The sequence below is a fragment of the Xenopus laevis genome, chromosome 2L (genome assembly GCF_017654675.1).
Source record: "Xenopus laevis strain J_2021 chromosome 2L, Xenopus_laevis_v10.1, whole genome shotgun sequence".
Classification (NCBI taxonomy): domain Eukaryota; kingdom Metazoa; phylum Chordata; class Amphibia; order Anura; family Pipidae; genus Xenopus; species Xenopus laevis.
The window spans coordinates 87,579,152-87,606,962 of record NC_054373.1 but is presented as its reverse complement, the minus strand read 5'-3'; the positions used below and the strand labels follow the sequence as shown (position 1 = coordinate 87,606,962).

Below are 27,811 nucleotides of genomic sequence, written 5' to 3'. Positions count from 1 at the left end.
GCAATGCAAATGTTTCTTTCTGATGTTATGACCAGAAAACTTCTTAAAAACTAAATTTTTTGATTACTTTTTGCTTTGTTCATCACCATTTTACTTTTATCTTTGATTTCAAACTAAGTTTTAGTCTATCAACATATACATTAAATAATCATTACCAAGAGCAAAATGATTTTATCTTAATGTTATCAAGTTTATAACTCCCAATGGGAGTTAAATACATTTCAGCACATGAACTTGCGTCTCTGCTAATGGCAAATTTAAGAAGCAAGCTCAAAATATAACCCATGATGACAAAATAGATAAATGATTATATTTTATAGAACACTTAATAGAACCAAGCACAGCTGTGGGAAATGCATTTACTGATGGTAGAGTAAACCTCAAATTACTTCTTTGTGTCTTCTTTCACTGGGAATTAAATCCATTTTACTGCTTTTAGTGACAGAAATGTTGAAATTGATGTATTTCAAGATATTTTTGTTAGGTCATGGGCACAAATTAAAATTTCACATTATTTTGCACTAATAGAGATGGAGGGAAGAAACTGCAAATAAAATGATTTTTACCATTACATATCTGAACTTCTACAAATTTGTTCACATTGGCCATTCTTCATTTTCATTTTGTTTAATATATAGATACTAGTGATGGTTGAATAAATTCGCCTGGCACTAATTTGCGACGAATATCCGTGTTTCTTCACTGGCATCAAAAAATTTTGGACGCGCTTCAACACTATTCGGACGCCCATTGACTTTAACGACATCGTCAGCTTGGACGCGCCATGAATTTTCGATTTTCACTAATTTTCGGGAAATTGTCAGATTTTCAAGATACTTTTTTAAAGTATTCCCTTTGTTGGTCCAGTAGTTTTATATAACTGTTGGCTCAGTCCTGTTGCCAAAAATAGACCCTCCAACTTGTTTCCTTATACAAGCTGCTTCTGGTCTCTACTCTCAGTGTATTAAATTCTTAGTACATCTGCTCTAAAGGGGTACAGTGTTGTTGCATAGTGAAAGAAAAAGTAATTTTAAACAATTTTTCTAAATAAACTGCTTTCTTTGTTTTAAATAGCAGCCACATCTACTATTAACTTCAAACCCATTTACATTTTTCAGTTGAAGGAAAACTGACCCCCCCCCCACATGGTGCAGAGGAATGGTAGCCTGTTCCAGGAGTCAGGCAGAGAAGGAGCAAGGGTTATATGCAGGAAACAACTAATATTTAAATTTAATTTACAAAAATCAGTGGTACATGATATGTATACTGTGCCATTGCATAACTAAAGGGAGGCTAAGTTGTAACATAGGCAAAATGTACCTTGTTTATTAACCCACTGCAACTAGAAACCTATCTGTAACCAGATGTTTTTCTCTCTATAACCTAGATCAGGGGTCCAAAAACTTTTTTTCCAAGTGAACCACGCTCAAAATGCGGAAGAGCCAAACAAGCAAGAAAAATTCTTTGGGGATGCCAAATAAGGACTGTGATAAAAATAGGAATGTGTTCCTATTTTTATGGAAACGTGTGAGTATTACTTTAATTGATAGTCCCATGTGGACTGCTAGCCTACAGGAAGTTCTGTTGAAGTAAACATGTGTCTTTATGCCTCCAAAACTTAAATTTAAGCCAGGAATTTGAAAAGGGACCCTTACTATAAAGTTACTGGGAGCTACATTACTGAGAATGGAGAGCTAAATGTTGCTCACATGCCACTGGTTGGATCACTGTCCTAGATCATATTATATTCACTTGGTAGTGCTGTGAATTGCTTGGCTATTGCAATTAGCTTTTTCAGAGCATTTTGAAGTTATTTTTAGTAGGTGTCAGGCAAGCCCAATGATGGATATGCTATGTGTGTCATGTCCTAGTTAACACTAGTGATGGGCGAATTTATTCGCCAGGCGCGAATTCGCGGCGAATTTGCGCGATTCGCGTCCAGCGAATAAATTCGCGAAACGTCCGCGAAAATTCGCCGAAAAAATTCGCCGGCGTCAAAAAAAATTTCCCGAAAAAACCGGACGCCTGCGTCAAAAACGGGCGCTGGCGTCAAAAACGGGCGCCGGCGTCGAAAAAACGGGCGCCGGCGTCAAAAACGGGCGCTGGCGTCAAAAACGAGACGCCGGCGCCGTTTCGCAAATTTTTCGCTGTTTCGCGAATTTCGCGCGAAATTCGCGAATTTTTCGGCGAAGCGAAACGGCGCAAATTCGCCCATCACTAGTTAACACAACCAACACAAAGTTTAACAATTTCTGATTTAGACTCAAATTATTTATCAACATTTTTTTGGTTTAGCCCATGGGCTGGAAAAGGAAAATTAATTCACAATTCCAAATTATATTTGTAGGGTTTTTGTGGTTCAGTCACATACAAAATAAAATCATGGTTAACTATAATAGCCATAATCAGCAGATAACTAATAACACCATGAAATGACAGGGAACCAAAACAGACATCTCTGATTCCTTCTACAGGCTCTAAAACTACTGTGTTTAAGTCTTATATGATACAAAATGTTTTTTCTCCATGATTCGGTTTCTCATTTTGTAATAGATTTTTTAGGTCAAAGTTATATTTCCCTTGGGGAAATTATGAAAGCTATAAAGCAGATCTTCACCAAACAGAATCCATTACCCAGGTTGCCTAGGAGGCTGATTAGAAAGGTACTCCATTTTACTGCTGAAATTTACAGGGTCTAATAAACTTAGGACAGATTGGTTACTTGTGTTAATCCCACAGAGCTTATTCTGCTATATTTAATGCTTTTAATGTCCCTGAGACATCTATCAGATGGAAATGATAGAGTTAATATTATAGATAGGAGTATTATTAAATATAAAGCCATGCTTACATTCTGTTTGCATACTCAGAGGGATGGAAATATGTTTGTGCTCTGCATAAAGAGTCTCTAATTATCTTTATTGACTTTTTTTTCTCAGCATTGAATATCAAGTTATACTTTTTGAATAAAGCAAACAGAGCCTACAGAAAAACGAAGTTAATCTTTTCTTCGAATGTGGGGCACAAGTGGTTACTAAGTAGCAGATTTATCAAAATTAAAGATTTCGTTTTTCATGATTCAAGTAAATATTAGATTGATTATTTATAACTTATTAAACATAGAAAACGTCAAATTAGCTTTAAAAAATCAAGTAAAAGAAGGCAATGGGAATTTCAAGATTTCAAGTTTATTAAAACAGTCAAGATTTTCAGTCTCATTCATCAAAAATAAATGTCATGGAAATGGAATACTTATAATTTTGTATCCATGGCAAAAAAACTTGCCCACAATTATTTTGTCATGTTTTTTCTTAAATATGCCAGTGCTCAAAAAAAAAAAACAGATGAAAATAAAAAGTGTTTTAATATTTTTTTTGGGGGGGGTTCCCATTTTTACACAGAACTCTTAAAATTGTTTAAACTTGAATCGAGAACTCAATTTGATCAATTCGAGTTTTTTCTCAAAGAAAACTTGATTAATTTGAGTTTTTGGGAACTCAAATTTTGAGGTCATTTGAGTTTATTCAAGGTAAAAAAAAAACTCTAACATTCAACCTTTGATAAATCAGCCTAAATTGACTTAAACAGCAATATGGAAGGTTTGAGGTGGTAAATAGTTGCATTTGAGTTCTTAAAGGGCCAGAGTATGATAAATCTCAAAAATCTAATTACAAGTAGTGATGGGAGAATTTATTAGACAGGCGCAAATTCGTGGCAAATTCCCACGATTTGCTGCCGGCGAATAAATTCATGAAATCGCAGCCAAAATTTTCCAGTGTTTTTTTGGATGCCGGTGCAATTTTGCCAAAAACGGATGCCATTTTGTGAATTTTTCGCTGTTTCTCTAATTTTTCGGCGAAACGCCCCAAATTCGCCCATCACTAATTGCAATTTTTAAAAAAACTTGAATCAAATTTGAATAACTCCCTAGTCAGATTTTAAAGTTTTGACCATAAACAAATTTGAAAATTCAACGCCTTGATAAATCTGCCCCTTAATCTTATTTCACACTTTGATAAATCTGCCTCTATGGGGAAATGTAATCAAAATTTCAAGCATTAAAATTGCATTTTTCAAATGTTTAGCTCTGCTCGCAATGTAAAATCATTCGGTAGCTAATATTACATTACATAAGCAAAAGTTAGCGTTAACAACTGCTCTGCAATTTTGTTAAATAATGAGGTGCAGAAAACAGTTCTTGATTGCGAAATTTTATTACATACACTATGGGGCACATTTATCAAGGGTCGAATATCGAGGGTTAATAAACCCCCGAATTCGATCCTCGAATTTAAATCCTTCAAAATCGAATATCGAATTCAAAGGATTTAGCACAAATCCTTTGTTCAATCGAGGGAAAAATCTTTCGATCGAACGATAAAATCTTTCGAATCGAACGATTCAAACGATTTTAAGCGATCGATCGAAGGATTTTTCTTCGATCAAAAAAAGTTCGAAAAGTGCTGGGGAAGGTCCACATAGGCTAAAATTGTACCTCGGTAGATTTAAACTGCTGAAGTATGTATTTAAAGTTTTTTTTAAAGAGACAGTACTTTGACTATCGAATGACTAGTCAAACGATTTTTAGTTTGAATCGAAGTCGAAGGTCGTAGTAGCCTATTTGATGGTCGAAGTACCCAAAAAAATACTTCGAAATTCGAAGTTTTTTTCATTCGAATCCTTCACTCGAGCTTAGTAAATGTGCCCCCTATGCATTTTCACAAAAACAGTTTTGTTGCAAAACTTGCAAGGGACTTTTCCTGGTCTGAAATCAGTCAAAAAGGTTGCAAAATAATGAAAATCTGCTTGCTAAAGTTCCCAAAGGTTTTTTGGGCTAATGGATGTTTGTGGTGGGTGCACATAGAATAAAACTGTATGCTGATGCAAATGTTACATGTTTTACAATTACAATGTTACAGTTTCAGTCAGTTTCTTGAAGATAGCATACAACTCAATCTGCATTTCTGCTCACCCCCTCCCCCCCAGGCGGTAGATGTTTGCCAGATCAATGTAGTATAAGAGATTTGGAAAAAGGTTAAGAAAAGAGAAGCAGAAGAGGCTTTCTTGCATAAATATCATTCAAATCTGTGATTTTTTTTTTAATCCCAGAATTCCAGTGTTACTGCACCCATCACAAATTGGGCAAAAACATTTTTTAAATAAACAGCACGGCTATTTACTGTCTATTTATGTAGCTTAAAGGGAAGAAAACACTTGTTTTTCTGCAACCTCTAACTGATAATTAAATCCCCCCCGGCAACCTGCTGTGTGAGCACTTGATTGTGGTTTTATGAACCATTCCTAAATGATCAAGAAGAATTAGCAATTATTCTGCTATTTAATAACTAGCTACAACCTTGAGGATAATTTATTTTACGTAAGGTTAATGGTTAAGGTCATAGGCTACCCATTAGGGGACCAATGTACTGAAATAGAAAGGTACACATAAAGGAATATTGGATTTACTAATGGATTCCAGAATTTCCTTAGTAAATATTGTGTCATGGTAATCATTACACTAGAGGTATAAATAATGTTATTTAAAATCATCTCTAAACTATAATAGAAGAAAAAAAGTAATGAACACTGGCTAATATTCAGAAAAGTGCAAATCTTCCATAAATAAACCAGCAGATTCATTTGTATAAAAATATAGTAAATAGTATAATAAATATCACTAATGAAAGTAATATACACACTTTTACTAAACACAAATAATTTTAATACGCCTTTCCTTCAGCCAAGACTCAAGTCTTCCTACAATGGCTTGCATGCTTTGCTACAGGTCTGTTAATCAGCTATTTTCTAATAAATTGTTTCAAAAATCAGTAATGCAAAGAATAGAAAAGAACACATAGTTACAAAGTGCTGGTGATATAGCGTCTATGTTTCTGTATTCTGTTCAAATGAACGGGACAAAAAAACTAGAGCCTTTGGACTTTGCACCATGTTTTTGCAGTTTGCACCCTGCCAATATGTTGGTCAATTGTACATTATTGTATTCATGGACATTGTCCACAGATTTTATTTGGTGTCACTATATAAACAATAGATCATATGAAAGTAATCACTAAAGACTTCATAAGACTTACTGCTTGAAAAAGTGCAGGTATGAAACCTGGTATCCAGAATGCTCAGGACCTGAGGTTTTCCAGATAAGGGGTCTTTCCATAATTTGGATATCTGTACCTTAAAGGGATACTGTTCTTTCAAAACGCATCAGTTAATAGTGCTGCTCCAGCAGACTTCTGCACTGAAATCTGTTTCTCAAAAGAGAAAACAGATTTTTTTATATTTAATTTTGAAATCATGAGACATGGGGCTTGACATATTATTAGCTATGTGCCCTGTGACTTGTGCTCTGATAAACTTCAGTCACTCTTTACTGCTGTACTGCAAGTTGGAGTGATATCACCCCCTTTGCTTCCCCCCCCCAGCAGCCTAACAACAGAACAATGGCTGGTAGAACAGCATTCAATAGTAAAATCCAGGTCCCACATATGACAAATTCAGTTACATTGTTACATTGAGTAGGAGAAACAAAAGCCTGTCTGAAAGCTGTTCCATCCTAAAGTGCTGGCTCTTTCTGAAAGCACATGACCAGGAAAGCACATGTCCAGGAAGAATGACCTGAAATCCCTGCCTATGCACCAATATTACAACTGAAAAAAAAAATACACTTGCTGGTTCAGGAATAAAACATTTTATATGGTAAAATGAGTTATTTGAAGTGTAAACAGTATAATTTAGATAAAATCTACATCATAAAAATCATGACAGAATCCCTTTAAGTCAACTAAAATATGAAATAAACAATAATTAAACCCAATTAAAGTACAGTCCGCTGGGCCAGACAAGAAGCCTTAAAAGCCCTGTTGACTGAAAGCTAACCAGTTCAGACACTCTTAACTATAGTTACTGGTTAAAACATAACTTTTAATAAATATATTAAAACCATAACACACACCACCAACAAACTGAGTAATAACAACAAGACTCCATAGTGACAGTGATGAAGTCCGGGAAAAGTGTCCCTAAAACCATTTAAAAAACCAGGCTATAGGTTAAGCTTATGCCCCTGAAGAAGCCGCGCAAACGGCGAAACGCGTCGGGCTTGTGGCATAGGTGGACGGTGGGCGACTAGCTCCCACTTGCTCCCCACGTAGCTAGGTAGGAAAAATTGGCCTGGGGAACTTTTGGAAGGGAGGGTTCTGGGATTGCGACTGGCATCCATTACTCTAACTGCTTGCAATTAGTACACTGTTAATTGAGACAGTTGGAATTGTGCTATGCACCGTTCTACCTATAGCCTGGTTTTTTAAATGGTTTTAGGGACACTTTTCCCGGACTTCATCACTGTCACTATGGAGTCTTGTTGTTATTACTCAGTTTGTTGGTGGTGTGTGTTATGGTTTTAATATATTTATTAAAAGTTATGTTTTAACCAGTAACTATAGTTAAGAGTGTCTGAACTGGTTAGCTTTCAGTCAACAGGGCTTTTAAGGCTTCTTGTCTGGCCCAGCGGACTGTACTTTAATTGGGATTAATATTATACGTTCTTCAATGAACTCTAATCTGCAGACAAACCTTACTTTGAATGAATTGATTCTCGCAGCAGGGTAGTATAAACAATAATTAAACCCAACAGGAGTATTTTGACACCAATAATGAATAATTGTATTTTAGTTGGGATCAAGTACAAGGTACTGTTTTATCATAACAGAGAAAAAACAACAACCATTTTGAAAAATGGTTGCTTATTTAATCGGGTTGAAAAAAGACCAAAGTTCCGTCAAGTTCAACCCCTCCAAATGAAACATAGCATCTATACATGCACACACTGACCCTTCCATACCCTTACATAAATGATATATATCCATATCTATAGATTTTAGCATCACAATAGCCCTGCATATTATGCTTGTCCTCACTGTGAAGTACCACCTATGTTACCTGAGGAGACAGTCACCTTCTTGTTGTCCATCCTAGTTGGAGCACAGGCTGCTCTTGATAACTAGTTCTATCTGTCTCACTTTCCTAGAAAGGGCTGTTACAGAGAACTACCTGGTTCTGATTACATTTCATTTGCAGGGTCCGTGCTCCCCAAATTCACCAAGGGTCTACTTATCCTTGAGGTCTTTCCTTACTGAGGCCTTAATCCCACTCCTGAAGTGGAAGTCCAACCAATAAGAAACCAACCAATAAGAAAGATCCACTGCCCACTGCCTAACACTATACTGAAATATGGTGGTCATCAGCCTCTGGTCCAATAATACTATTATGCTAATGAACCAAACTAGCTACATTCCCTTTGGGCAGCAACTAGGGAATAAGGAAGTGTAAGGATTTAAAGCCATAGGGGCTATTAAGCCTATGGGTCCCTACATACTGTATATACTAGAGCAGGGGTCTCCAACCTTTTTCACCTGTGAGCAACATTTAGATGTAAAAAAAAGAGTTGGGGAGCAACACAACCATGAAAAATGTTCCTGTGATGCCAAATAAGGGTTGCGATTGGCTATTGCTAGCCCCTATGTGGACTGGCAGCCTACAGGAGGCTCTGTTTGGCAGTATATCTGGTTTTTATGCAACAAAAACTTGCCTCCAAGCCTGGAATTGTTGGGTAGCAAAATATTGCTCATAAGCTACTGGTTCGGGATCACTGTACTAGAGGAAGAGGTACCATTCGTACCAGAATTCGAGGTTTTATTTCCTAGATAGTCTTAGATCCATGTAAAAATTGCTGATGCAGAAGTGTTTTCATAGCTGTAACCTATGAGCTAAGTGGGGCTGAAATAATGTTTAACCCAAAAAGTAAAAAATTCTAAGCTCTAACTCACCATTTAGCTACTACTTCTTTTCTGTATCTCTATTAAAACACAAATTTAAACTTTTTTTAAAATTTTTGAAGTTGGAACATGGACAGTATTTGTTCTGCTATACAGCGATGTGTGCATAAGTAGCGATATGATTACATAAAAATATACATACCAAGATACATTATTTAAATCCATGGACATAGGCTGACCATATTCTACAACAGAAGGCTTTATTCGACTTTTTTTACCATCTTCTTTTTTATGTCATAATAAAAATGTAAAAAAATTAAACCCCTCCTCCACATAAATGATTAATACCCTCCTCCATAGAATTTTAAAAGCAATTATTTTGTTCCTTTCAACCAATAGCAAGTGATTTGCCTAGTTCATATAAAGAATAAGCTGTTCATTACCGTTACAAAAGCCATCCATAATTTTCATTGTATATTTGCATGGATTCTAATTCTGGGTCATTTTTATCTGGGCTATTAAGAAAAAGGCTTGTGAGATTAAATTCCTGCTACATACTGCAAAATGAGAATTGATACAGCAGAAACTGAGCACATGTTCATCATTTTTAGATGGGCTCAAATGGGCTGATTACATTGCAGTTTTTTTCTCCTTTTATCATAACTATCATAATGCTCAGTCTATAATATTCATGCTGAAAACTCCCAATTAGATTATGAAAGGAAAGTTGCCTTTTGCACTGAAAACATATACTTGTATTTGCATTTTGATATATTTTCTCTCCAGCATCGCTGATTTATCTCTAATATTTTAAATAGCTGCATTTTATTTGTTATAGCATCTGCAACTTACATGACATGACATCCAATTACATTGGCCAATGACTAGATGCACAGTAAGCACTGCAATGGCAGTGTGCACACATAGTTGATTCTAGGGGGCAGATTTATCAAAGTGTGACATTGTCATATCTACCACTCTCTGTTCATTCAAATGGTGAACTGTAACCATGTATCCATTGATACATATGCTTCTATAAATCCCATTGGAATGAATAAATAGTGGCAGAGCTCTAACTTCACTCTTTGATAATGTATTCCGATGACATGCATTTTGTGTGTAAAACGCATGCTGATAAATAAAGCATGGTGGAGTGGGTTTCAGCCATTGGAGTTTTGAGTGAGCAAATATCTTAAAGGAAGAGTTCAGTGTGAAAATAAAAACTGGGTAAATAGATAGGCTGTGCAAAATAAAAAATGTTTCTAATATAGTTAGTTAGCCAAAAATGTAATGTATAAAGGTTGGAGTGAACAGATGTCTAATAAAACAGCCAGAATCCAACTTCCTGCTTTTCAGCTCTATAACTCTGAGTGGTGTTCACTGGAGGCTTTTCGAAGAGAGTCCAGAATACACAGCACTTGTATTTAGATGAATCTGGTCTCTTGGGGGAACTGAGACTTGCAGCTTAACACATAACCCTAAAACCAGCAGAAATGTGTTCAAACTTTCAAAAACCTGCAAAATGTTGTAAAATGGGCGAGGTACAGTGGGTGTGACCACAACATGAGCATAGTCAAAAACTGACTTGTTACACATGCCAGATCTTTTTGTCCCTCTTTATATTTTTCAAATGTTGGAAAGTATGGTATTGTAATTTCAGGTAATCTACTACTTCCTACCTACTGGCTTACATACAGTATACAGTATATATATTAAAGATGCGAAATTTCATTAGTGTTACTCCTTTGTGAATCTGGTATATATATATATTGTACTGATTGAAACATTATGATTTCAAATGATATTGCTTTGTATGGGTCACAGGTAGAAGTGCCCTTCCCCCATTACCACATACAGTACATTGTGCCCATTACTATTATCCATAGTACTCTATTATACTCGTCAACACTATTCAGACACCCGTTGACTTTAAGGAAAAATTTATGCGGTCGTCAAAATTTGAGTTTGCAAATTTATTGCAGTTTCACGAGTTTCGCTGGAAATTCGCAAATTTCGCAAAAAACGGGAGAAATGTGGCCATCACTAATTACAATGTGACAAGCTTTAGCTTTATTGGCAGCGGTGATGAAAAAACTTTTACATTGAAATTCAAAAAGACCAACCGAAATTGAGTCAAAGTTTTTTTTTTTTGGTCGAATAGAACAGTTTTCGATCGAACAGGTCCGTATTCAGCCAAATTGTAATCATACGAATCGAAGGAATAGCGCATTCCATCGAATTCGATTCGAAGTTTTTCCGAAAAAAAACTTTGATTTTTCAAAGTCCACCAATTGACTCCAATTAGGTTCTAGGAGGTCACCCATAGGCTTAAACAGCAATTCGGCAGTTTTTAGATGGTGAATGGTGGAAGTCGAATTTTTAAAGAGACAGTACATGATAAATTTTGCTATTCAAATTTTCAATTTTTTTTCAAATTCGAATCGAATTTGGACTATTCCCTAGTCGCACAAAAAATAGCTCGAAATTCGATTTTATTTCATTCGAAAATTCACCTCGACCTCTGATAAATCTGCCCTCAAGTGTCTATCCCTCACTGTTTGTATAGCTGTATCTCAATGGAACTGAGAGGCTTGTGTTTTATTTGTTGTTTTAACTTCCTTCACAGGTATGCCATTATAATGCATTTTAAAAAGGCTTTAATCCTAAATTTATAGAGAGGGGGTTAAATGTACGACTCTCCTATTTCCTAGCAATTTTTTGTAAACAGCATTAACACCCACTTCTTCCTTCTTGGGTGATGAATCTTAGACTTCTCTTGTTTCTTAAAAGACATATAAAATAAAAGCACATCCCACGCAGTAAGGTCTTTATGCTCGTACTTATTTTGTCCTTCCCTTATAATTTGTAATGAAATCATTTGCTTTACAACAAATATCCACAAGAAATTTTTGTCTTTTTTCATGATACATTTGCTTTACAAATGTCTTAATGAGTATCATTTTCAGCTTTGGCAAATATGACTCACTTTAATAAAAATAACTTTTATGATAATAAGTGTTGGGTGAATCTGTCTTGTTTCACAACGATGAAAAATTTGCGAAACTCCAAAAAATTTGCGAAACTCCAAAAAATTTGCGAAACTCCAAAAAATTTGTGAAACTCCAAATGACAAAAATGACAAAATATTGGCCAAATGCATTGAAGTCATGGGTGTCAAAATTATTTTGACACGCGACAAATTTTACGTGTGTGACAATTTTTACATGCAGGTTTTTTTTGTCCAAATGCATTACAGTCAATGGGTGTCAAAATTAGTTTGATGCGCAACAATTTTTACACTCTCAACTCTTTTGTTGCAGCAAATTTTTTTCACCACAAATTTTTGCAGCAGTTTCGCAAAACAATTTGCAGGTGGCGAAATGTGGAAATTCGTCGTGAATCCATGCCTGGTGAATAAATTCGCCCATCACTAATGATAATGTGTAGGTCTATTATATTTATATAGCACCAAAAATGTAGTTATTTGTCCATACAGTGCAGTAAAGAACAACACTGTAGGTGTACAGTAGTTGCAGTCATTAATTTATTAACAGACACTTATGTAATGTTCAGTGTGTTGATCAGTTTGTGATCATCACTTTATTGTTTTTATAGATCCATTATATCTGTGTCAGTTTTGTGATGGCAGGTGGCTGCATCAGAAGCGAATTGGTGACCACTGATCCTCCAATAGGGATTGAAAGTGATGAAAGAGAAGGCCTAAATATAGTCAGATATGGTGGTGTCAATTGGGCTGCCCTCTCGTCATTTGAAATCACAGATATAATCAGGTTGAATTGTTTACGGGCCTTATTTAGCAAAATCCAAATTTTCCAGTGTATTTAAATTAAAAAAGTCAGACCAAACTAGAATACACAATGTAACCTTATGTATTGATAAAAGCAGGATTTAATCAGATACAAACTCAATAAAATTGAGTGAGAATCGAGTAAAAATCGGAATTGTACAAATTTTGGAGTTTTTTCCCGAGTTTTTTCCCAAAAACCACAACGTTTTCGGGTTTTAAAATTAACCCGAAAATCAGACTATTTTGGACTTTTCAGGCTAATTTTAGCGTAGACCACAGAAACTTACAAATAGGATAGGGACCTCTCCCATTGACTTATATACAACCTCGGCAGGTCTGAGATTTCCGGATTTTCAGATACTGTCTTTTTTAGTACAGTAAAAAAAAAAAAACTCGAATTTTTCGAGATTTGTTATACCCCAAGGATGGAAATGTATTTTTTGAGGCATTCTGACTTTAATAAATAACCCCCTACATGATAGAATGACCATTTTCACAATAGCTGTATAAAATAAATGGTCCTTTATCAGTGTCTTCTCTATGAAACCAAATAATTCATTGTTAACTTAATTTGCTGCACACAAGAGAAAAACAGATAATGAGGCCTTGTGTATATTTCATCTTCCTGCCTGTGAGACTGTATTCCTATACCGGTATGGAACCTATTATTCAGAATGCTCAGTGTCTAGGTTTTTACAGATAAGGGATCTGTAATTTGGATTAGGGATGCACCGAATCTAGGATTCAGTTCGGGATTAGGCTAAGATTCGGCCCTTTTCAGCAGGATTCGGCCGAATCCTTCTTCCCAGTTGAACCCAATCCGAATCCTAATTTGCTTATGCTCGGCCGAATCTTTCACAAAGGATTCGGCCGAATCCAAAATAGTGGATTCGGTGCATCCCTAATTTGGATCTTCATACCTTAAGTCTACTATAAAATTATGGAAATGTTAAATAAACTAAGGATGCACCGAATCCACCATTTTGGATTCGGCCGAACCCCCTAATCCTTCTTGAAAGATTTGGCCGAATACCGAACCGAATCCGAACCCTACTTTGCATATGCAAATTAGGAGTGGGAAGGGGGAAAAAATGTACTTTCTTGTTTTGTGACAAAAGTCACCCGATTTCCCTCCCCGCCCCTAATTTGCATATGCAAATTAGGATTCGGATTCGGTTCGGCCTGGCAGAAGGATTAGCCCGAATCCGAATCCTGCTTAAAAAGGCCGAATCCTGGCCGAATCCCGAACCGAATCCTGGATTCGGTGCATCCCTAAAATAAACCCAATAGGTTGGTTTTGCTTTAAAAAAAAAAAAGCATTACTTATATCCTAGGATCAAGTACACGGTACTTTTTTATTATTATGAAGAAAAAGGAAATTATTTTTAAAATTTTTGATTATTTGGATAAAATGGAGTATATGGGAGATGGTCTTTCTGTAATTCTGAGCTGGGTTTCAAGATAATTAATTCCATACCTGTATTCTTATAACACAGAAGAACCTTAGGCAAGATCAGTCATCCTCTACTTGGATTCAATCACTGAATACAAGTTATTGTCCAAGACCATATGATGCCTCAAAAAATATTAAATTAATTATTACTGGTCTCTATCCAATATTCTTCTGGTGTGTTCCTTTTTTTGAATCCATGTTTTTAAAGAGTATGGTATTTTCTTTTCCAAAATGCAATATTTTTCCCACAGCCATGATGCAGAACTCAACCAGAGAATGCAATTCTCTTAAAACGACTACACAACACTTTTAAGGAGAACTAAAGCTAAACTAAAGAAGTAGACTATAAATGTTGTATATTGTGTTTTAGGCTTCTGTACCGGCCCAAGGCAACCAGAACCCTTTAGCAGCAAAGATCTGAGTATCCAAATATGCCCCTGTAGCTCCCCATCTTCTTTTCTGCTGATTCACTGCACATGCTCTGTGCTGCTGTCACTTACTGAGCTTAGGGATCTTCTTAAAATATACAGTACATATAGAATATAAATGTCACAATATAAGGCTGATTATTAATTAATAAGAAAATTATTACACGACAGCACATAAATCAGTGTAATTAGCATCAGAATTTAATAATCAGCCCTGTGGCATCAGCTTCTATTACAGGATAACCCAATTTTCTGCTGGATAATTTGTGACAACCCCAAAGCTTAGCTTCTCAACAGCTGCTCAGAGCCCACTGAGCATGTGAGTGTCACAGACACTTTCCAAGATGGTGACCCCCTGTGACAAGTATGAAATCCTTGATCATTGTTGCTACTGAGATGCTGAATCTTTAGGCTGGTGCAATAAGTGCAGTAATTAAAATATTACATTTTAAGCCATATTCATTTTTAGGGTTTAGTTCTCCTTTAAGGAAGGTAAGACATGTAAGAAACAGAACTTGGCATTGTTTCAGAAAATGTTCCCTTTCTGTGTTTCATCCTGTATGCAAAAAAGATCTGCTGTACAGCCTATGAAATAAACATTGACCTGACAGTTCTATAGCAGATGCTGGGATTAATTTAGCTCAAGTGTTATTTGGTTTCATCACATATAAAAAGAGCCTGAGTTGGAAAAAAAATACATATAAAATTGAAAATGAAGGCTGAACAAAGTGAAAAACTGTTATTTTTTATGCTCTAGCCCAAAGGGGTAATAAGACAGTCTCATTTCTTCCCTAACAATAAAACACAGAGTGTAAATGGAACACGTCCCTTAAATACAAGTAAAATAAGCTGGCTCTCCCTCATCTTTTGGAAGGTATTTATTTTAAAAGGTCTCATGGGTACAAACTGTCACTCTCATAAAATTATAGGTAAGGGAGTGTAAAACAAGAAAGAAAATAGGATTTTCTATCTCTCTCCATATATTGTGTGTAATATCGGCAGGAGAACCATCATAGTTTATGGTGTTGCTCCTGCATTTGTATATCTTTTATAATAAGAAACACAAGACTGTTCTCACTGTACCTAAACATATTAATTACAGAGCACCGTTTATTATAACATAAATATCACCTATAAATATACTGTACAGGATACAATACCTTGATACCCAGCGTATCTAGAAATTGCATCTCATTACATTTTACTATTTCTTTCCAGAATTCTAGTAAAGGTTTTTTTTCCATGTGTCATCTGAAAGTGTGATATGTGTGCAGTAGTGTGCAGATAGATGGACAGACATAAATAACAGCTACTATTGATAATTGTTTAGTTCTACAAGCCTCATTCATAAACATACGATGCTCAAATTTTTCACCTAGTGTTTCGTTAGAATTTTGCAGACTTTCTGCCCACAATATAGTGGCCAGTCTACTATTCATAAAGAGGGTAGGCATAATAGCAAAGACTATGACTAGTGCACTTTTATTCCTGTCCTAGCTATTAAAATGTAAAGGGGTCACCATCTATCACAAATTAAGTGGTACAAGACACCAGCTTCTGTTCACCTGTGTCAATTTAAAGGGAAAATAAATATTTCCAAATCCTATTTTAGGATGTTGGTCAAGCAGAATAAATTTCACACACTAAAATTGATTTAATCTTGTTTTGGTCTTGAAATTCACGATGAAAAGCAAGGAGCACTATTCTGTGGACATTGTTGTTAAAGCAAGCTTTGTCTCATGCCAAAATCTTTTTTATGTACCAGAGTGGGAAACCTAATGCAGTTACACAATTAAATGGTGAAGAGGTAGAGGAAATATAGGAAGTTCTGAATGAAAAGTGAAAGTCATTGCCTGCCTAAGGCTTAGAGGAGGGGCAGGAAATATATGATTGACGGCTGAGACTTTGAAACATGTTTATAACACGTATGGTTGCTTTAATAAAAACAAGAATGTGGGTTTCAGTTTTAATTTGAAAAGGACTTTGATTATACAACTTTTTATGTCTCTGTGACAGGTCCCCTTTAAAAATGTTTTGCATTCCTTGTGCCTTTAATGTTTTTAAACCACTCTATTAAAAGAAAATAGGTCAATTGTGGCTTTGTGAGGCCCATTTATCAAAGTCTGAATTTATCTAATTATTTTCTGAAAACGACTCCGACCAAATCCTCATGAGTTTTTTCCCCTTATTTATCACACATTTCCTGTGCGGGGAAAAAACATGAAATTTTTTTTTAGTATTTTCCACCTTAAAACACAATTTTTTTCAGATTTTTGCCCAACAACCACAAAATCGTCGGATTATTGCATGAAACCCAGTGCAGATCGAGATATCTTCGAGACTTTTCCCATTGCAACCTCGGATTTTCAGATTCATACTTATCCATCCTCGGGGTATAATAAATCTCAAAAAACGTGTGGGTTTTTTCCACTAAAAATTCGGATTTTATAGTGATAAAACACAATTATTTCAGGTTTTTGGCATCCGGAGTTGAATAAATAACCCCCTTAGTATTTTTGGGCTTCTAAAGATAAGACAAGCTTCAGCAAGAGCTGTTATATTTTAATCATTTATTACATATTTACAATTCCAGCAGTATGTAAGTTTTATAGCACAAAGCAGCTGAACATAGTTTAAGGCTTTGTGGCTGTTGACATACCCCAATGACCAATTATTTTATTGTTCTATGCCACACCCCTGCCTTGACTTGAGTTTCACCAGTTAATTCATGTTGAACTGCCAATGATGTCTCAACCCAGTTGGGAACTTCTTGGGTCACTGCTTTGTTATTAGAAATTGCTGTAGCCAAAGGCTTAAACTCCCACTCTCACTAAGTTCCTTCCCAAATTTTTATACTTAGTTAGACAGTCGCCTATTTGGATCCCCTCCACATTTTTAAGTAACTCTGAAGTCACCTCAATAAACTTTATTGGTCCCCAGGGCCAACAAGGGTAAAATATAATGCCTTAATGTCTCCGCTTCCTGAAGGTGGATTAGCAGCAGCAGATCTGTTAAGATATTTCTTAGACTCTCAATTAGCACCCTTTAGATGGTGGCTTGACCCTCACTCTGAAGATTCAGTAACATTACTGGAAGCTCAAGTACTAGGCTCCTTGAAGGTATTGAGGAGTCTCATATATAGAAATGCTCCTTTTGTGACTAACTCCACCCCAATGATGGAAAATGAGTAGGAAAACCCCCTATTATGGTATATGGTACAGTTTCTTACAGCTCCAGATCCTTAACTTTGGGGATAATATCAATATTATTATGTCAAATACATTGGTGATATTTACACAGACAATTTCTTACTTTCATTCCAACAATTAAAGGATAAATTCAATCTCCCAAACAGGATGCTAATCTGCTATCTATAAATGAGAAATGCTCTTACCCAACAATTCTACCTAAGAAACCCTCAAGTTGAAACCTCCTAAATAAAGGACTTCCTCCATAAGGAACAACTCAAAAAATCATTATGCTCTATCTACAACCCAATGCGTACAGGCAGTCAAGAACTGTACCGGAAATTGGTCACTAACATACACTATGGCAGCGTTTTTCAACCTGTGTGCCGCGGCACACTGGTGTGCCGCAAACTAATGCTAGGTGTGCCGCCTCACCGCCTCACCGCTTGAGTCGGCTTTGCCGCACACCTGCCCTTCACGCTGCTCTCAGCCTGGCAAATGGCACCGGAGGTCCTGCAGTAGTGGAGGGGACCCGGTCCAGCTGACTGGACGGATCTTGCTGTGTGTTATGCGTCAGCGTGTCACGACGCCACTTCCTGGCGTGATGCAATCTCAGTCTAGTCTAACTCTAATCCGTGCGCATGTGCCCGCAGCAGCAAGTAGCGCGCGGCTATAACCCTGCAGGCAACATGGAAGTGAAGTAAGGCGAAGGATGGGAGGGAGGGTGTGAATGCTCTGCCAGATTCACTCCAAACCACTCCAAGTAAAACAAGCATCAGGTCTCCCTTGTCCCACAGTAAGACTTTGCTCATGTTTGACAACAATGTTCAGTTAAAATAAAAGGTATCTCACAACAAATGAGAACCTCAACTTTCACAGTGTCGTCAAACTTGAGTTATTATCCCAGATATAGTTGAGTTGCTTGAAAATAAAAGAGCCTTCCCCTGAGAGCCATTAAGCAAAATCTGTTATGCATTTGGAAAGTATTTGGAGGAAATGCCCAAGAATCCCCAATTGAAACACTATTTGTGCATTCTATTATAGAAAATAAAAAAAACACATATTTCCTGTTTTTCTGTGTTTCAGCAGCCAGATGACTTATTTAGATAGACATTATTTACTGTGAGTTTTTTCTGACTACAGATCCCAGTGCATTGCGTAACCTTGCTCCTTGTTTGTTTATAAGGCTGGTGACTTAGATTTTTGGCAGGGTTCTCTGTGTACAAATTCAAATAGTACAGGTATAGGATCCTTTATTCAGAAACCCATTATCCAGAATTCTTCAAAGGTCATAGAGTCCATTTAAATCCATTTTAAAACATATTTCCTTTTTCTATGACTGTAATAATAACACAATACCTTGTACTTGATCCCGACTAAGATATAATTAATCATTAATTAATCATTACTGGAATCAAAACCAGCCTATTGGGTTTATTTATCTTATAATAAAAAATTATCCATTTCTCTGGATTAATGGCCTTTCCATCATTCCATCATATAAGACTTATATGATGGAATGATGGAAAGGCCATTAATCCAGAGAAATGCAGGTCCTCCTGAGCATTCTGGATAACAGGTCCCATACCTGTAATACGTAACACACAATCTACTGTGTGTTACGTATAAATAAATAAAATAATCAATAAAAAAAATAATAAATCATACTGAGTAGATTGAAAAACAACAATAATAATTAATTTGATTTATTATTTTTTTTTATTGATTATTTTATTTATTTAGTACTTACACCTTACTTAAAATTTAGAAAGAAGGAAAATGTACATGGCACACCATGGGAGGCAGATTATCTCCTGCTGTATACAGGAGAAACATAAACATGATTAAAATGTGCCTAATGTTTCCCCCCTGCAGAGCTGTGTTTGAAAACTCATTGTAAAAATTATCCAATTTGTGAACGACAGTGAAAGTGATGGATAAGTTTTTGAAGAGGAAAAATGCTGACTCTGAACTGGACCCAGATGAAGGCCCTAGTATGAGTGGAGGTCAAAAGAAAGCAAAGACGGTGACGTCAAGCAAAGTTTCTGGCACGAGGCAATACAACGAAAGCTATCTTTCATTTGGATTTACTTTTACAGGAGATGCAACGACACCGATTCCGTTGTGCTTGGTATGTGGTGAAAAGCTCTCCAACAGTGCTATGGTCCCAAGTAAACTTAAACGCCATCTCCAAACTAAACACCCTTCACTTCAAAACAAAAATGTGGAGTATTTTGTTCACCTGCGTGAACACACGGAGAAACAGGCAACTTTCATGAGAAAAACCGCAAAGGTAAATGAGAGAGCCCTTAAAGCTAGCTACCACGTCGCTGAACTTGTGGCTAAATCAAAAAAGGCCCACACTGTGGCAGAGCAATTAATACTTCCTGCCTGCAAAGCCATTGTAAATGAGATGCTCGGACCCGAAGCGGCTAAAGAAATAGCCAAAATCCCTCTCTCAGATAACACGATTTCCAGACGTATTGATGAGATGTCTGCAGACATCGAAAGTTTGGTTTTGGACAAGATCCGTATCAGTAATAAATTTGCGTTGCAACTTGATGAGTCTACTGATATAAGTGGACATGCTCAACTCTTGGCCAATGTGCGTTTTGTGGATGGAGACGCAATCAGAGAAAACTTTCTATTTTGCAAGGTTTTGCCAGAAAAAACAACAGGAGAGGAAATTTTTCGGGTCACATCAGAATATCTGGAAAAAGGAGGACTTAAGTGGGAAAACTGCACGAGTGTCTGCACTGATGGAGCTGCAGCCATGGTCGGGCGCACCAAAGGCTTTGTAAGCAGAGTGAAGGAAAAAAATCCAGATCTGATCATTACGCACTGTTTTTTACACCGCGAAGCCCTCGTAGCCAAGACTTTACCAGCAGACCTCGTTCCTGTGTTGGATAATGCTGTGCGCATGGTAAACTTTGTGAAGTCACGACCTCTGAAAAGTCGCATATTTGCGGCTTTGTGTGAGGAAATGGGAGCGGAGCATAAAACCTTGCTGTTTCATACGGAGGTCCGATGGTTGTCGCGCGGCAAGGTGCTGGCCCGTGTGTATGAGCTGCGAGAGGAACTTAAAGTGTTTCTGACAAATGAGCGGTCCGATTACGCAAAGCTGCTTGCAAGTGATGAGTGGTGTGCAAGGCTGGCATACCTGGCAGATATTTTTCATCATCTGAATGAGCTGAACACACGAATGCAAGGCCGAAATGAAAACCTGCTTACAAGTACAGATAAAATAAATGGATTCCGTTCAAAGGTGCAACTCTGGCAGCAACATGTGGAAAGTGGCAATCTTGAAATGTTCCCACTCACCGATAAATGGAAAGATGTTAATACTGCTGTACTGTGTGAGCTAATAGCTAAACATTTGAAAACTCTTCAGGAGAAGATGTCATTTTATTTCTCTTCAGCCTCCACGGAGTGCCTTGACTGGGTTAGGGACCCATTCAGCTCAGCATCAGCTGTTGGAAAGGACATGACTTTACAGGAGCAGGAGGAACTAACTGAACTGAGACAAGATCGTGGTCTCAAGCTAAACTTTGCTGATCTACCTTTGGACAGTTTTTGGTTGGCAGCTGTCAAGGAGTTCCCCATGCTGGCCAACAAAGCTATTTTGACATTGCTCCCATTTTCCACAACATATCTGTGTGAGGTGAGCTTTTCAAGCCTGACTGCTGTAAAATCTAAAAACAGAGAAAGACTGAGAGCTGTGGAGGAAGATCTTCGTTTGTGTCTTTCATCGATTCCTGCCAGGATATCAGCTCTGTGTTCATCCAAACAGGCCCAGGGTTCACACTGAGTGAGTATAAATATCAAAGATTATAAAATACTTTTTTCTTTGTGTTTATTTGATTCCTAAATATAACCGTCATTCTTCAATGTTTAAAAAAAGCTTATATTAACAATAGCACTTGTAATATTGTTAATATAAGCTTTTTTTTCACATTTTCAGCTGTTGGTGTGCCGCGGGATTTTTTCAATGAAAGAAATGTGCCTTGGCTCAAAAAAGGTTGAAAAACACTGCACTATGGAACAATAGGAAACAATACTTGCTAATTCCACCCATTAAATAGAGACAGGCTTATACAGTTTAAATATCTACTACACCTAATAGACCCTATATTCTGCACAAAATCCTATACAGTATATATATATTTTTTATGTCCCAGTGTCCCAAAATATACATTGTCTAAAGAGAAAATGCAAGAGCGAATATATTTGTAGTAATGTTATCGGTTTAGCTTTAAGGTATTGGCAATATAATAATATAGTCATTTAATTAGCAACTAATGTAATTGTTTTTATTTAAAAGTCTCCCAGTGAAGACCACTAATAGTGATGCTAGTCTGTTGATAAACCTGTGAAGTCTAATAAGCAATTCTTCCTGTATCTGCTATTAAACTTGGGAAGCCTATTTTGAAGACGTGGGGTGCAAAGATGTCATTTTATAAGGTTTAACTCTATTAATAGAAAAACACTAATATAGTATTTGGAATTATTGTACTCCAAGTAGTTTAAAGGGGATCTATCGCGAAAATCAAAATCTCCTAATGGATAATTGAGGTGAAAATAATAATATCTCCAAATATATTTCTTTAGCGGAAATGCTTACTTTTTTTGTAAAATGACATTTTACTACATGCAATGAGGGTGCTTTCTCTGAGAGACAGTTCAAGCTACTGCTGAATGGGAGTGGCTTCTCACTAGCTATGATGTCACTTAGCAACTAGCAAAGTCCCACCCTCCTCCATGCTGAATAGCATCCTCACACCAACTGTTACTCTGGAAGCTCCGTTTGAGGAAAGTAAGGCTGTCATGTTTGCACATTCTCCCAGTCAAGTACAGACAGAGTGACTGGTAAATATTCTACTGAGTCCCTGCCCCCCCCCCGCTGGGTCTGCTTCCTCTATAGTTACGCCACTGACCACCTTTACTCTGACTAATGGTGTTGCTTGCTCCTTTGAAGACCCATACCCCAAGTGTGCATCTAGGTCTATTCAATAAAATTAGGAGTAGTATGTGTTACCTGAAGTTCTGTACTGAAAACTGTACATTTTTTTTAATACATTATATTTAGACATTTTGATAACTTGATGCAATGATTCTTTTTACCAATTTTGATTTTCGCGATAGATCCCCTTTAATCTGAATTACAGCATCTTAATACAGCCAAGAATTTAAAGGCACAAACTATAGCATTTGTTCAATGCTAGTATCCTATTAATGACATAATTCCTTTGAGAGATATCAAATATATAATAATTATGTAAGTAGAATGTAATGTATTTTATGACAGTAATTTGATCACCAAAAATAATAGACAAATAGTTATTTATGTGCTGTTATTGTTTCACTAAGTAAAGGAATTTCTTAAGTGGCAGTAAAATCAAATAAGATTGTACGGTTGCTTTTAATCATCATAGTGGAACTAGCATCGTATAGTATTTTAGCACTGAAATCAATGAGGCTTTATGTAACTATTAAAAAAACTCCTATGGCCTTGGTTAAGTTTTTTTTCTCTCCCCTCTATATAGAGGTATCATTTTACAGAGCTAAGACAGAACACTTCTGAACATTGAAAGAGTTGTAAAATATATTATACATTAGATGTTTTCTGTAATATTGCATTAGGAATAACATTTCCAAACTGAAGTGTCATGGAAATTATTGTTTGCAAAATGGCATTTAGATCTTCACATGCTTTAAAAGGCATTGCTGTAAATAGCTCATTACCTTGAAAAGATAAATAGTACCGTTCACTTACTTTCCTAGAGTTGGGAAGAGCAGATCATTAGGAAGTTATTGGGTTATATCTCATGCAAGAAGCTCAAGTTAATAAGTATATTTATTTATTTTGTTTAAGGGAGAATGTACCCCTTTATTACAGAACATGCGTTTAAACATTTACAAAAAAACAGAATTCCGCATGAATGTGGATTTTTGTTGGTTTACCTATCATTACCTGGTATTGTATTATATTATCAATTAATAAATGATAATATGAATAATATCAATTAATAAATGTATATTTGAGGTTGTAATGAATGGAAACTTTTGCTTGTATTTCATTTATAATACAGCACTTCAAACAATAATCTTCATGAATTGTTTTTTTTGACAATGAGATTCTAATTAACTATGTTTTGTTAACACTGACTAATACTAGAATTAAGGTTTAACATCTCCATCACTTGATGGAGGGAAATCTTCCTGGAACTTTGGCCTTTAAAGTACATGACTGGTTTACAGAATAATTCCTGTCATCTAAGGTTTCTGAGTTAAATTACCAAAGAACCATATGGATAAAGTATTGGAAACTCTATTGAAAAGCTTGATGAAGTCAATTTATTTTTGACTATTGCTTTCTTGATGATGTCTTGAGCAAATTCTGTTTGTATTTGCAAAACAACAATGGTGATGTGCAAAACATATAACTTTAATCAGGAACAAAGAAGGCAACAATACATTGTTAACTGTGTTCATACACAGGCATTCTTGCTGCTAGTGGATTTCTGCTTCATTACTTTACATTCCACTGCCATAGCAACAGTCATTGTGAAAACAACCTACAGTGTTAAACCAAATCATCCCTTTGTTAATGTGCTTAGTAATAGCAGATAAGCAACATTCTTACTACAATTTCCAACAACACCCCCCCCCCCACAAGACAAGGTACAAAATGGGGATTTTAATAAAAAATTGAAAAAAGATGCATGATGTCAATAACTTTACCTTTGTGTATATCACATACAGTTACGGGATCCCTTATCTGGAAATCCGTTATCCAAAAACTCGTGAATTACAGGAAAAACCATCTCATAAAGAGGAACATGCTTTCTACTCATTCTCCAATAACATGTATCAGATCAGATTAAACACTTGCTTTTTGGTAGTTAATCAGAGACAGCTGGAGGTCCACCTTCTGATATTACATGTTCTTCCATGATGAGAAGAGCATACCAGTCCATGGAAGCAAGTGGCGACCCAGCTGTTGCAGAACAAGAACTGCCTACACCATTGATTAAAAGTAGTTCATCTGGGACAGCTTGAGGTCCACCTTCTGATATACGCTACTGGATATCTGCATGTTCCTCCATGTGAGCGGTGGCTCCCCTACTATTGCAGAAGAAACACTGCCTGCACCATTGCCTGGAACTAATCAGTTTATCAGGGACAGTTAGGGCAGTGGCCGACAGGGAGATTTGTGGCCTGTGATAAAAATGCACTACTGCAGGGGACAAGTCTCCTGAAAATACGTCTCCATTGGAAATAATTGAAATTGCTGGTGGTAAAACCAACACATCACTTTGTCCTTCGAAGTTGCCTGGGGGGAACTTTAGGCAACTTCCCGATATGTTGGTTTTCAGTTATTTCCAATGGAGACACATTTTTGGAGAGATTTGTTGCCCACAGTTGTGCATAATTATTTGCAAGCGACAAATCTCCATGTCGGCAACTGCCCTTGGAGCGTCACTTTCTCATGTGCTGATGGATAATGACATGACTGCATGTACCCTTGGCTGGAGCCAGTTAATTGGGGAAAGATGGAGGGCTACTATCTGATATATGATTGGGAAAATACAAAAAACATGCTCCTCCATGTGTGTGGTGTCCCTCCAAATGTTGCAAAACAAGAATAGTGTGTGCCTCTGGCTAGAGCAATTATTGGTCTTTGACAGCTGGAGGGCCATCTAGTTATAATAGCAAATCAGGAGTTGGCTCTATAGCTTTGATTAAAGCACAATTTGCTCAGTCTAAGTTCTGCTTGTCTCTCACTGACCATCACATGTCATGATAATATGAAAGAGCCTGCGGTCCAGCATAGAAAGTGAAGAAAAAGGGCAGTAATGGAGATTTTTTTAAAGAATGTGGATCTAAAAACTGTACAGGTATGAGACCTGTTATCCAGAATGTTCAGGGGGTTTCTGGATAATGGATCTTTCCGTAATTTAGATCTTCATACCTTACACATGCACCATTATTCGAATAAAATGTAGTCTATGGAAGACAGCCTTTCTGTAATTCAGAGCTTTCTGGATAAGGGGTTTCTGGATAATGGATCCCATATTACTTATACTATGTTCATTTTATAACCAGTGTAATCATAATTACAATCTGTTTTCTCATAGATCATTCACCTATCGGTGCACTCCATATCAGTTTGTAAAGCACAATTCCTGTAGCTGGGCTGTGCACCTCTAGTGCCTTTTAAGTCCCATACATATATATTTTTGTGTGTTAAAAACTCAAACCAACATTGTCGACAGAACATGTTTTACATACAGATAGGATATACTTGGGTAAAATGTTGAACTTAATACAAATGTCTTTTTTTTTCAACTTTAACTACTATGCAACAGTTTTTTTGGTTGGAAGGTGGTAGAACAGTAACAATAGTAACAATTTTCTGATTTTCTGATTTAACTAAAAGAGCATTGAGTATTTTTACTTGAAGAAACTTGCTGAAGTATTGTTTGTATAGTTTTAAATATGGCCCTGCAGCCAGTAGTCAGTGGTATGAGGTCTCCATTAGACTGTTCCCTAAATAATACTAAGAAAAGGTCTCTGACTTCTGACAATATAACATGTATTTCCAGTCAATCACAAGAGATGTTCTCAGTATGTACGCACTAGCAAAACACCTGCTTTTGCCTTCAAGCAAGAAGCCTATGGATAGCATTTTAAAACATAAAGCAAAAACCTATTCCCTATAGCTTGTATAAAAGAATTGTACTTTTCACAGGCTTTGTGGTCACAGATATTCTTGAGAACCAGCTTCATTTTCATCCAACCGTGTGCTGAAAACTGTAAACACTTTATGAGTCTCTCTGCATCCAATAAACACGATCAGAGCTGCTATTGATTCTCAGCAGCTGATTCTTGTCCTCTGTCTCTGAACAGAACCCGCGCTCATCCTCGCAGTAGGGACCGTGTAGTAGTGTCTCTCGCAGCCTGCCACTTATTGATTACAGTTTTTGCAATCAGACAAGCAGCGAAGACAGAAACAGCATGATGATGGCAGATACTCTTGATTCTTTCGGATCGCCAGCTGCTAACTGTAACACTAATCCGTCAGCTCACAAGTGGAATTTAAGTACCCAGTCTACTTTGGCCCTGAAATGGCAGCTTTTATGAAACATACAAAACTGCAATCTTTCTGTACACCCCCATGGTTAGTTAATACATTTTTAGACTGTAAAAGAAGAGGCGTGAAGTTAAAAACATTGAATTCTCCTTTTCCTTGTACTGTAGCATATGTATGCATTATTAAGTGATGTTATAAAAACTGGGTCTTAATAAGGTTGGCTTGTATGGAATAATTGGACTATAGGTAAATATACAAATTAAAGAAAAAATAAAATAATGAGCAATTATTAGTATTCTGCTAAGCAGCAAATGGCTGTGTTTAGAAATTTGACTTTTAAAGTTCTTTGTAAGTAAGTAAGTAGTATGGCTGCACTCACTTTTGTATCCTTCTCTGCACAAAGTTTCCATGACACTTACTATTTTGTCACTGCAGCATCAATCATAATTATTAACCATTTTATATAGAATATCACTAAAATACATTTGAAGCTGAAATTTCATTGACACTCCTCAGGTACCATACAAGCAAGTAGCTCTCCCCTGGTTTATTAGCCCTTTAGGTGCCAGCAACATTTTGCATTTCATTTTTTGAACATTTTGTGCTCTCACATATTAGGGGCATTTCCTGTGGGAGAATTTTTAGTTTATACGTTGTTGGTTTTTTTTTTCACGAGAACCTGAGTTTTTTTAATATGTTTAAATATGTTTTTTTGTGTATTTCCACTTCTGGAATACTCTAAATACAAAAAAAGGTGCCATGTATCACAATATGGCATAATTATAAAGCCAATAAATCCTGAAGGATACTTAAATTTCATGTGTTTGCTGCAGCCTTTTTATATGCAGGACTATTTTGTCCAAATGCATTAAAGTCAATGGGCATCCGAATAATTTTGGCAATTTTTATGCATGCAACAATTTTTTTTGATGCAGTGGATTTCGCTGGTAAATTGTTGTCGCAGTTTCCCTAATTAATTTGCTTGTGGCGAAACATGGAAATTCACAGCAAATTTGTGTCTGGCGAATTTATTCGGCAATCACTGACTGTA

At 36.5% G+C, this 27,811-nt stretch overlaps 1 protein-coding gene across 1 annotated transcript; it reads left to right on the top strand.

The window, feature by feature from the left end:
* Positions 1-19,097: 19,097 nt before the first annotated feature.
* LOC121399995 (zinc finger BED domain-containing protein 5-like) lies at positions 19,098-21,697 on the top strand. Its single transcript, XM_041582145.1, has one exon. It carries the CDS (start codon positions 19,600-19,602, stop codon positions 21,472-21,474), a length of 1,875 nt encoding a protein of 624 aa, XP_041438079.1. The 5' UTR covers positions 19,098-19,599; the 3' UTR covers positions 21,475-21,697.
* The last annotated feature ends 6,114 nt before the right edge of the window (positions 21,698-27,811 follow it).